This window comes from Corythoichthys intestinalis, chromosome 1 (assembly GCF_030265065.1).
Source record: "Corythoichthys intestinalis isolate RoL2023-P3 chromosome 1, ASM3026506v1, whole genome shotgun sequence".
Lineage (NCBI taxonomy): Eukaryota > Metazoa > Chordata > Actinopteri > Syngnathiformes > Syngnathidae > Corythoichthys > Corythoichthys intestinalis.
Window position 1 is genome coordinate 43,161,430 of NC_080395.1, and position 12,902 is coordinate 43,174,331.

Genomic DNA, 12,902 nt, shown 5'->3' on the forward strand with positions numbered 1-12,902 from the left:
AAGCAGTACGGCACAACGTTACGCTAAAAAAAATAAGTTAAAAATATAAAAATGGCGTACCTCTTTGTCCTCTGAAAGACCATGCCAACCCAACAAAATGTTTACTGCATATGAAATGTGAATGGATTCCCCGAGCTGGTGTCAAAGTCCGCGCAAGTTGATTCGGTTTTCTCATTTTTTCCTCCCGAGTTTTTGGTTTCCGGAAACGTATGAAGAAAACATCCTTCATATGTCATAATGTCAAGAGTCGTTTCTACAACTTCCAAAAAAAGCAATGTGTGATCGGCATGTTTGTTTTTGAAAGATTACCGGAGAAAAGTAGCACAAATTACGTTGTTGCTATGCGAGGGCGGGTCTATAATGTCCCACTTCGGCTTTACTTCCGCTTTATGATGCGACGTCACGGGCTAAAAATAGCATGCGTGTGGTATGCCATTGAATATTGCACAATATTAGGGCACGTAAATAAGTATTGCATATAGAATGTGTGAATAAAAGTTAAGTAGCAGCAGTTGACGTAGTAAGTATTGCACATAGTATATTGCATGTAAATGAATACTGGACATTGGTTGATGTGGATTCCTGTAATAATGTAACAAATCGGGTTCTAATGTGGCGGATGTGTTTTGCGTGCTGTACCTGATAGCACCGCGTGGCTGACATGACAGTGAGATAGGTGTGGAAGAGATTTTACTTTGTCTTTTAATGTTGTTGTTGGCGTCAACTGCGGTGGACAGTAAGCGTGTTGTGTTGCACAACTTCTGAAAGAAATTATTAAAAACCTGACGATGCTGGCGATTTCTTTGGCGATGTTACTACAAAAATAATCGTCACCTTAACTTATAAAGACTGGCGAACGGAGGTTGGAGATAGTCCGTCGAGATCGTAGACATTCTACGGCTGTATTGTGGAGCCAGTTTACGAACGCGCACACCACGCTCATATTTTTCTATCATTTCCATCTTCATGTCAGTGCTAAGCGTCACCTTTTCTCTTTTTCCACCACCAATACTAGCCTTCTTGGTACCCGTGTTGATTTCTCTCGCAAGAAAATCTGCCGTGCGCCCATCTTGCGAGAAAACAAGAAATTGTAGCGCTGTCACAAATCGTCGTATTTCAAGCATGTCGTCGGATGTAAAAACACGGCGAGTCAAATTTAACTTCGGATGTCGAAAATATCGTGTATTGAAGTGATCGTATGTCGAGGTACCACTGTATATTTCGTATTAACTCATTGCCTGCTATTGACAATGATAGACATCCAATCCATTATAACTGGCTGGGGTGAATGAACGTTTATGAACAAATGTGAATGAATGAACTTAATTTCATTCGTCCCTCCCTGTCATAATGGATTGGACATCTCGTGCCAGCAATGGTAGCCAAAGAGTTCAATGAGTGCCCTATCAAGGGTTAACCCAACAAAGTATCAACCCTAAAAAAATACTCACCAGAATGTTGTCCACTTTTGATTGAACCGTTTTGCTGAAAAGAAAAGATAGTAAAATAAATTAGTATGCTTGAAGACTGCTATGTAACATGAGTGCTGGCGCATTTATTTATAAAGCAGAGGAATGTATGGCATGAGTTGACCCTCCCTTCAGCATCACTCAGGTCATGTAGCCCACCACCACGGACACATGCTGTCACATGTAAAAAGATATTGTCTCGACGCTGGTTCAATATTAAGAAACAATATTACAGATATGAGATTTAATCACACAGTGGATTCATTTGCTTTTGAATTCTGGACAGCCTCAGCAAATCAAATGAGGAAAGTTTTGTTTGCTATTAAAGCTGTTTTTACACTTGAATATCAAAAAATTAGATGTGTCAGGTGACATGGGAATCCTATTAGCATTATTGTTTTGTCATTAAAGTTAAAACGGAGTGTTTGTCTTAAAAAGACAGTGATTGACGTGTTTTTAAACTTGAGACTATGAACCTGGAACTCCCCCAAAATTTCTAAAAAGACAGGGTCGCACATATGCTGTAAGCAGTTGCAGTTAACATGAGGGGTGGGGGAACCCCCTTGTCTGGACACGTTCTTTACTTGATGTATATTAGTCTATAATATAAATAAAACATCATATTAGTCATGCTAACTAAATATAGGTGTACATAGATCAAGAATTTCGTTTTTACGATTAAATTAGATACTATTAAGAGGTAAATTTAAAACTGAATTGAGAAAAGTATAAAAACAGTAATATACTGCTTGTGGCCAGTCCCATAACACTTAACATTTTTATATAAAAAAATAATAATTAAAAAATATATATTTGTAGCATTTAAATGAGTGCCCTATTAAGTGTTAAAGCCCCCGCTGGTGGATATGGTCCATATAACAAATATTTATACATCAATAAAAAATTGCTATATGTGCTGCAGCTGCAGGCAGACTTGTCCAGGTTTAATTCCTAATCTGCAGACAGGTCAGATTGTTGTTGACAGCAAGACAGAAGGTACAAGCAGGTCACATTTAAGGACACCGGCTCGATGAGGGTCAGTGAGGTGGCCCTAAGCCGCGCAGAGAACAGTTCATTTTAATTCGCTGCTACCAGGAGGCCGGGAATCCCTCATTAGCTTGCTTTCAGGACACATTTAGCAGGTACGCCGGATTAGACCTGAGATCTGTTTTTTTTCCTCCGACAGATTATAGACAAACTAGTACCTGAAAGAGATTAAACAGATCCATTAAATCCCAGTCTCAATACTGGAATAATGGGTTCTCCCTCTGACTTTCCAGGTCTTCTTTGTCAATGACATTTTGAGAGCATTAAATGGCAGAGATTGAGTTCTTCTTCTTTGTTCTTTTCAAACACAAAGGAGTGAGTTGATTCAAAAATCTCCTAACCAGGACAATCAATTTGAAATCTAAGTAACAGCCCTCAGTATAATACAAGACAAACCACAATAATGGTCTCATATTGTTAAAGGTTAAAATCTAAGGCCAAAAATCTTAACATTGCTCTAATATGGCTGGATTGGAAACCCTCCACTTTCCGTAGCGCTTGTCCACGTTCGCAGGTAAAATAACTTTGAATGAAACGCACGGGGGACACATTCCCAAAATTCACTCTCACATTCACGGCTACGGACAATTTCTAGTCTTCAATGAACCCAACGTGTCTGTATTTAGAATGTGGGAGGAAGTTTGGAAGAAATTGAGACAAGAATACAGTGATGCAGACATGCCAGTGTTGTCTGTTGTAAAGTGTTACGTCTCGCATGAGAGACCAAGAAATTTATATGACGGGAGGTGATAAATTTAGTCCGGGTTGTTGGGTTGATAATTCACATCGTGTCTTTATTGTATGTAGGTATGTTTTTGCTCTGCTAATGGGCTCTTGAAAAGCAAAAGCTCAAGTCAAACTCAAATCATTTATAGGATGATATAGAAGAACTGTAAATTATCTTCAAGTGTTTGGGATTGTAGTTGGTGTTGTATAGTAACGGTAAATGATTAAATTAAACGCCACTATTTGGGGCCTCAAAAAATGACTAGCAATTGATCACTGCCACCTTTCCCAGTCAAAATGGATTGTAGGTATAGCAGCGTAAATGGCACTGACAGATGAGCATTCACAGCCATCCCTCCCAGTTGAAATTACGGTAATTTTCGGACTATAAACCGCTACTTTTTTCCCGCTCATTTTGAATCCTGCGTCTTATAGTCCAGTGTAGCTTATTTGTTGGTTTATTTGGCTTAATAGGTAGCACAGCAGCGTCATAAGACTGCCATAAGATTGTCATAATTATGATGTGACACTATCATGGGCATTACTGAATGCTTATGACAGATATCATTAAGTGTCATCCGGCAAATTACGTCACTAACTCCATTTATGTCCAGCTTGGATCTTTTACATCCATTCAAAAGTGAGATAATTTGCCAGATAGCACAAAATGACATCTGTCATTAACATTCATTAATGCTCATGACAGTGTCATGTGCTATGTTATGACAGTCTTATGGCACCACTGTCAAATAAAGTATTAACCAATACATAACTAACAATTAATGGAATAACTGGAACAGTAACTGAAGAAATTATTAGCATAGAACATGAAGTTTGATTGTTATTTACATCTGTAGTGCTGCAATGTATGCTAGGAGGCATGTTGGATGTCAACAGTGTTGACAGCAGGTGGCAGCAGAGGTTGACTGTCTCCTCCAAGGGAGCAGTGATAGCCAAATGAAGCTTCTTGAAGCAATGAAGCTTTGCAGCCAATAGGTTCAAAGCTTTATTTGGTCTTATGACAGTCTTATCATGCCGCTGTCAAATAAAGGGTTATCGGTAGAGGTGGGAATCTTTGGGCACCAAACGATTCGATTACGATTACGATTCAGAGACTCCGATTCGATTATAAATCGATTATTATTGTATCGTGTGTATTATTGTTTTTTTGTTTTTTTTTAATCTAGCAGCATTAGCTGCACATGATATTTATTCTCGGTCCATTCCTCATTGCATCCCGACGACCGCGCTGACTGCGTTTTATTTCCGCTTTATGTGGTATAATTCAATAATCGGAATTCGGATGTTTGTACATCGTTCTCGAATCTTCCACGGCCGAATCACGAATAATCTAAGAATCGGAAATTTTGCACGCCTCTGGTTATCGGTAAATACATTTTGCTGTAAATATCCCATAATGCAATGAGAATAGATGGGGCTTATACTCCGGTGCAGCTTACCTATGAACATGTGCCGTTTTCATGTCAAATTTGGTGGGTGGCAGCTTACAGTCAGGTGCGCCTTATAGTCCGGAAATTACGGTAACTGGACGTCTATCGTTATCAATGGTAGGAAGTTAAATACTTTGACATTAAAAAAATAAAAAAAACATTAGTGTATTATTGGGAGCCATAAGCAGAGTATATTTCTGTTTTGATTGAATATTATTTTTAACATTTTATTAATTTATAAACCAATTTAGTCATAAAGTTATAAAAAATGATGAGTAATTTTTGGACTGTAAGGCACATACTATAAGCCTCATCTTCCAAATGTGACAAGAAAAACAGTAAATTGTCCATATATAAGCAGCACTGTGATATAAGTCGCAGATGTCCACAATGTATTATGGGATATATACACCAAAAGACATGCATCTTAGTATCATGTAAAAATCCAATATAAACTGCTAGGTTCAGAATAGGGCAAGGGGAGTAACTTCTTAACAGTCCAAAAATTACGGAAATTTTAATTGAGACTTGGCATCCACAAATATGGACATCATATTTTGGGTCATGTAGGCCACACTTTTACAGTTGTACACCAAATGTTAGCCCTTTGATGCACTAATTATTTTTCTTCCTCAAATGGTTTTGTTACTTTTATCAAGGACAAGGGTCTCAAACTTGCGCCTCTGGTGCTAATTGCAGTCCATAGAACAATATTCTGCTGCCCCCTTTTAACATCCAATCGTAGTACTAGTGTTGCCTGCACATTTCTCTGACGGGCAGTAAAAAAAAAAAAAAAAAAAAAAGTAATTTTAAAAATGTTAATTTTTAAGATGAATGAACCAGTTAAAGTTTATATTTTGGGGGTAAGCAAATATTTAAATAGTAATAGAAAGGAAGTATGTTTAAAACAAGACAAAAAAAAAAAAAACGCAGCTTAAACAGTGGTGCGGGAAGTGGAGTGCTGAGGGTGCTGCAGCACACCCTAGTGTTGTGGAGGGAAAAAAAAGTGTTTTGATATTTATTTTGTCAAAAATAAATCAATAAATAAAACCTATTGAAACAATAGTGCAATATAACTTTGGAGATTAATGTTGAAAGGTTTTTTTTTGTTAATAACATGGTCACCACCTGACACCTTGATTGCTATCATCCACGTTGAATAAGGCGCTATTGGAACGAAAAAGTGAACTGTTGACAGAGGCGGTGTTACATGGCGCAAAAACAAATTAGCAATTTTTTCTTTACAAAAACAGCGAAATTTTCTCAAATTCAATTTAAGGTCGAAAATGAGGATGATTATGATCGTTTATAATAGTTTCCAGCGAGGAAGGGTTAACTGCAGGTTTAGACTGTGGAGAACTTCAAATAGGTAAAACACGCTTGCATTGCAGCCATATTATTGTTTGTCTTTGCTGTTGAGCTGCCGTGCAGAGCGCAGTTGGATATTTATGTGCAATTTATTTGAGTGTTGTGAAAAGCGGGTATTAACCCAACGGTTATTGGACCTTTTACTTTTCAAATGTGTTCGAGTCTCATTGCGCCGTCTAGCTGCGGACGCTTTAACTCCCAATACAAAAACTCCAACACATACACTGTAGGTGAAATAGGACGCTGTCTTTGTAGTAGCCTAGTAGTAGTACGTAAACTATCCAACATGCGTGTTTACTGCCATTGTGCACGCTTTGTATGGAGAAAAAGTGCCAGCATGACAAATTTGGACCGGAATGGCTGTTTTAGGATGGAGAAAACAAAATAAGATCCTCAGCACCCCCTGCAGTGAGTAACTTCCCGCGCCCCTGAACTTGAAACCCATGAGTAATGAGAAATGATTCTAAATAAAATAACATTTTATAAAGTTAGAAATTCAAAAAATAATTTAAAACAAATTGTAATAAATTGATATAAAAAGGAAGTAAGACATAAATTGAAATATATGTGTACTGTGAGAATTTAATGTTTTTTTTTTGTTTGTTTGTTTGTTTGTTCGTTTGTTTTATAAATCTCTTGTGACCGCGTATAGCTTAATTTTTTGGGAGGGGCTGGAGGTGATTCTAGTCCTTCCCAGTAAAAATGGATTGGACGTCTATTGCTGTCAATAGGTGTTTTCAATATCAATTTCCCTCTTTTACTAACTACCACAACACATACTCTGTGCCCTGGGCTAGCAGTGAATGAGTTGCTACAATGATAACTTTTGAATAGATGTCCACTGTAGTGTCCACTTTCCCTGAAAGGCTTAATATCGTGGCCTACATGACTCAAAATGTGACGTCCACATTATTAGATGGCAGATAAGCTTTTTTTCCCCCATAAATGACCAATTAAGTTTTTAAAAAAATATATTTTATTCAAATCACTTGCTCAATAAAAGGGATAAAACAGTAACAACGAGGGCTACACCTATCGAATGTTTTAGTAGTCAATTAATCTATCAACTAGTTAGTTTGAATAGTCGAAGTAATCGGATTAGGAACATTTAATGCGTTTCAGAATAAATTTTAGGAGATGTAAAACAAAGGCTTGCTAAGATTGCACTTTCGAAAGAGCATTAAATGCGAATACAAAATAAAAATCCCGAGTGTTTCTTCAAACTCTGAAGAGTTGCACTTTCATTTAAAAATAAGTTAAAATACCTGAGCTTAGCCTTAAACGGTATTTAAAAAAAATCAATAAATGAAGAGCTAAGTACAACAAAAGAACAATTAGCTAACTTAATTTGCAAAAGTCCGCTAGCTTAAATGCTATAAAACTTTTTTTATGCTCTTAACAAATTGTTCGAATATATACTGCCACAAAAAAAAAAAAAAAAAACGTTTAAATATACCCATAAACTAAACTACAAATGCATAAAAAAACACGCAAACTCAAACAAAAACTTACCTTATGTTGGCCTTAACAGGGAGCAGCTGGATTCAGCCATGTTAAATGAGTTATGTCCTATTCACTGTTGCCACTAGAGGGCCGTGTATCCACCCAAATCCATAAAACTAAACGCAAACACTTTCAGTACAAAACATTACAACGCCACTCTAATTAAATGAATAATCAAATCAGCAAAATTTGATTCAAAGCTTTTTTCTAATCGAATTCCTCGAGTTAATCGATCAATCGTTGCAGCACTAGTAACAACCAACTACTTTTGTAACTGAGGGATCATCATCAACGAATAGTGACAAGCAGAAGAAATAAATACTTTTCTACGATATGGTTGATGGTATCCAGTTTTTGGGATGTTTTTGCTACATGGTGGCCTGTGGTATTTTCTTATAAAAACGGAGATAGAAACACGCAAGCATGGGCGCTCCTTACCAGATGGAGTTCTTGATCCGGAGCTGCAGAGCCCCGGCCTCAGCGCCCTGCAGCCCGGAAAGCAGACCGGGCTGGAAGCTGCCCGCCGAGCGGTCCGCGTTCTGCTGCTGCTGCTGCGGCTGCTGGGGGTCCTCTTCGGCCATCGCTGGTATCCCGGGCTGAACCACGCAAGAAGGGTCGACCCGCCCGGGCCGGCGGGTTAAACAAGGGGGGGTCGTCTCCAAGCTAAGCGGACATCATCATCAGCGCGCCGTGTTGTTGTTGTTGTCGTGGTCAGCCTGCCGCCCTCTTCCGACATTTCGCCCCTCCAGCCCGCCGCACTTTGCAGTCCTCATGGGAAAGGAGTGTCCAACACTCGCCGGCGCGTGTTCAGAATACGTGAAATGTCCAAGCAGTAGACGGACGTGTGAGGAACAACAACTGGTCCCTCCCGTGTCCCTCACCTTCTCGACTGCCGCGTGAGCATGTGCGCCTGGCTTGTAGTAGCTGTCAGGGACGCGCATGCGCACTGATGCCCACATCGATTGCAAAAAAAACGTCAGCGCGTACGTACAATAATACAGTACGGCGGAGTTTTGACTTTTGGGGCAGGGGGGCACAACATGTTGATGACCCCGAAACGCAGTGTCAGCAATAAAATTAACTTACATGAATATTTATAATAAGTTGACAATAAGCCGTTTTTTGTTTCACATCATTCTTGAGGGGAATTCTAAATCAGGCTGCTTAGGCAATACTTTTCGTCAAGATCGTCATCCAATGAATGTGGTACGCCCGTTGGTGTCGTGCCAATGTAGTTACCTCAGTCAAAAATTGTATCCCCTGGGCGGAGCCATATGGAGGATTTGGATTTGTGTCTTTATTATTAATTAAAAAAAAAAAAAAAGTCGCGTCAATAAAAAAAAAAAAAAAAAAAAACAGTTGCTTCAATCAAAATATATAATTGCAACCAGAAAAAAGTCGCTTTAATTAGAAAAATAAAATAAAATAAAATAAATGCGTTTGAATGCAAAAATAAATTTGAAACTCAAAAAACTTCTTTAAAAAATGCACGTGAAAGCTATTTTTCTTTGATTTTTTTTTTTTTTTTTTTTTGATTGAAAAATGTTGATTTGTGTTTGGGTCACATTTTGGCTAGACATTTTTGTCTTTATTATTCAATCAAAAAATAAGTTGCTTCAAAAAATATAGATTTTTCAAAAAGAAAAATCACTTCAATCAAAAAAAGAAAAATTTTAATCATAGAAAAAGTTTTTGAATGCTAAAAAATATTTGAGATTGAAAAATTTGCATTTGAACACTTAATTTTTTATTGGAATTTTTTTCTTTGATTGAAGCAATCCTTTTTGTGTTTGGGCCATATTATGATTAGGACATTTGTGTCTAAATCATTCAATCTGCCAAAAAGTTACTTCAGTCAAATAAGATATTTTTAATCAAAGAAAAAAATATATTTTTTTCAATATTTATTTTTTCTAATATATATATATATATACTAGTATTTTTTTTATTAAATGCAAAGCAAATGACCGTCTAAGGTGCTCGAAAAATAATTTTGACCCATTATAAAAATATGTTTTTTTTGTTCATTTCATTCATTTTTGTTGCAGTTTTATTGCTTTACATTTTTACAACTTTTATATATATAGAAAAGTCAATTACATGCAATGACACTTTTCGGCCACCAGGGGAGTACAATACAGTGCTGCATTTACAGAGTTAATTTTGGCCAGGTTATTCGCAGAGTTAGTTTAAAAAAAAAAAAAACATTGTACTGGAATTGTATTTTAATAAATAAATAAATAAGCAATTCATTTATATTCAATACAACATAATTATGATGAAATGTATATGAATTATATGACCACCAGCAGGAGAACGTTTGTCTTTCATATCGTTAGCCTAACAGTATAATTCCCTAAATCAGATTTTTGCCAAATTGAGATTTATGGAGTTTGACTTTTGGGGCATGGGGGCACAACATGTTGATGACCCCGAAGCGCAGTGTCAGCAATAACATTAACTTACGAGAACATTTATACTAATAAGTTTAAAATGAGCGTTTTTTTGTTTCCCATCATTCTTGAGGGAAATTCTAAATCAGGCTGCTTAGGACCGCAAGTTTTCACCAAGATCGTCATCCATTGAATATGGTACGCCCGCCGGTGTCGTACCAATGTAGTGACCCCCGTCAAAAATTGTATCCCCTGTGCTGAGCCACTGCGCTGCGCTGATTTGCTTGATTTTAAAACATGGCCCATTCATTAAGAAAAAAAAAAAAAAAAAAAGAACATTTTTTATTCGGTCGTATAACATAACGTACGTACTGAACGTAAAAAAAAGCAATTTTTTTACTGTTTTACACTTAGGATGACCTTTAACTGTTATTACTGTAAGTCCTGTATGGAGTTTCAGTTTAATAAACATCAATGTCCAAAATATATAACTGTGGTTCTCTTCTGGCTTCAATTAATTGTTAAAGCCGATATAACTCATAACTAATGTGTGTGTGCGCTCGCGCGGCCAGGGGATACCATTTTTGACGGGGGTAACTACGCTGGTGAGACATCGGTGGCGGCTCTGTTGTACAATTAGCATCTTAGGTGGGGCAAATTGAAACACCGCTCACCATTTTGGCGGTGCTGTATGGCGTTTCATGGTCCACATTTTCAATACTTGGTTCTTGCTCAGTAGTTGTTGACGCTTTTGAAAGCTTAGGTTTGAAAAAAAATACATACATCCATCTTGCCTCATCGGTCCTCGGGTGGTTTTGGCTAAGCAAAGCAAATGACCGGTGGTAGGTCTAGTTACTCGGTGCTAGTCACATTATCTGTTCGAAAAATAATTTTTGACCCATTATAAAAATATCTTTTTTTGTTTATTTAATTCTTTTTTTGTTTGTTTGTTCTATTGCGTTACAACTTTTATAGACAATATTTTACCGGAAAACTCTTAATTTTAAAATAATATATAGGAAATCCACTTACATGCAATCACATTTTCGGCCACCAGGAGGGCCTGGCCCCAATGGCCCCCCCCCTTAAACTCGCACAGATTTATGCATAAGGTTACTCTCCTGAAGGGGTGGGCAGCAACGCGTTACATGTATTCAGTTATATTTACTTGCTTAACCTTTTGTGAAATATGTACTTCTAAGAGTAGTTTTATTAAGCCATACTTTTTACTTTTATTTCAGTAGATTCGTGAAGAAAAACACTACCGGTACTTCTACGCAGCTACTTTGGGCTACACAGAAGTCATTACATTTCCGCATATTAGATTTATTATTTTTTGCCAGCGATACCAAGAGTAGCTCTACCAACTTCACCAATGAGACGTCGCAACAATAATCACATGACTCCAGCTATGTGCAATACTTATTTAGGTGCAATATATAAATGTGCAATATTCAATGCCTTTACTGTCAAACTGCTGCTACCTCACTTCGATTATTTGAAATGCTTGAACATAGGACTATCCCATATACATTTTATTTTATATATGTTTTTTATATTTTATACTTGCAAGCACTTTTGAGATTTCAACTATTAGTATTTGACATCGAGCGCTGCCCTCAACATGACTCGAAAGGGCGGATTTAGACCTCTCTCCCAGTTTTTATTTGGCGCCGATTGACCACAGAAAACCGGAGATATGAACCTTTTAATTTCATAATAGTAACTATGAAGAAACTATTCAAACTAAGAACAATATTTTCCACTCGTGGGCACTCATGCTTGAATGGACGAATAATGCTTCATTTCTGTCATTTTTGTTTTTCTCGGTGGAATTCAATGTTTTTTTTTTCTTTGTTTGGTATTTCTTTGGCTTAATGTGGTTATGTAATAGGTTATTGTACAGTATCATTATAACAACAGTTTATGTAGATAACTGTACAGAGAAAAAAATACCATTGTTTAAAAAAAAAATCTAACAAAAATGTAAGAAGTTACTACTCACAATGTTACTCGTTACTTGAGTATTCTTTTCACCAAATAATTTTCTATTTGTTACATTTATCTGAGTAACTTTTTTAGAAAAACGTAATTCTAAAAGTAGTTTTACTAAGTCATACTTTTTACTTTTGCTCGAGTTGATTTGTGCAGAAAAAAAATGCTACTCTTTCCCCGCTACTTTGGGCTGCACAAGAGTCGTTACATTTTTCCTCTTTATTTTTCATAATAGATTTTGTTTTTTTGCCAGCGATTCCAAGAGGAGCTCTACCTATTTCACCAATTAGACGTCGCAACAATAATAACGTGGCTCGGCGCGCGGATTTTAACCTCACTCCCAGTCTTTATTTGGCACCGAATTACCACGGAAAACCGGAGATATGATCCTTTTGATTTCATAATAGTAACAACGAAGGAACTATTCGCTATTCAAACTAGGAAATATTTTCTCCCCTAGAGAGCTCTCATGCTCTTTGGACGAATAGAGCTTCATTTCTGTCATATTTTTCCTCTCGCCAGAATTCAATGATTTTCTTTTTTGGCTTTCTTTGGCTTAATGTGGATATGCAATAAGTTATTGTATAGTATCATTGTAGCAACAGTTCATATACAGTCATGTGAAAAATATAGAACACCCTATGGAAGCCTGTGTGTTTTCATATTTGGTCATATGGGTGTTTAATATCAATTTTAACAATCTTCAGAGATTCAAGTAATAGAACTAAACAATTAAAACTGAAAAAAAGATTTTCTATAACGTTCTAGAAAATGTGATTTTAAATAAATGCAATTTCTCGTAAAATGTCTAAAATCACACACAGGTGTATCACATCAGGTGCACATGATTAGAACATCATAACCCAGTGGTTTGAAGGAGGTTTGCCTCATTTAAACCTCACATTTAGTTTGCTGTGCCCCTGACTGTTGAAGTGAGAGAAAACACCATG

General features: G+C 36.9%; 1 protein-coding gene across 1 annotated transcript in view; it reads right to left on the bottom strand.

Moving 5' to 3' along the window:
• Positions 1-8,479, bottom strand: part of LOC130924460 (DNA-binding protein RFX7-like) — a 40,917-nt gene extending 32,438 nt beyond the window's left edge. Inside the window, exons 1-2 of the mRNA XM_057851063.1 lie at positions 8,003-8,479; positions 1,452-1,485 (exon numbers count right to left, since the gene is read on the bottom strand). Coding sequence (XP_057707046.1) covers positions 1,452-1,485; positions 8,003-8,145 — 177 coding nt within the window. The 5' untranslated portion in view covers positions 8,146-8,479. The remainder of the gene's footprint in view (positions 1-1,451; positions 1,486-8,002) is intronic.
• Positions 8,480-12,902: the final 4,423 nt, after the last annotated feature.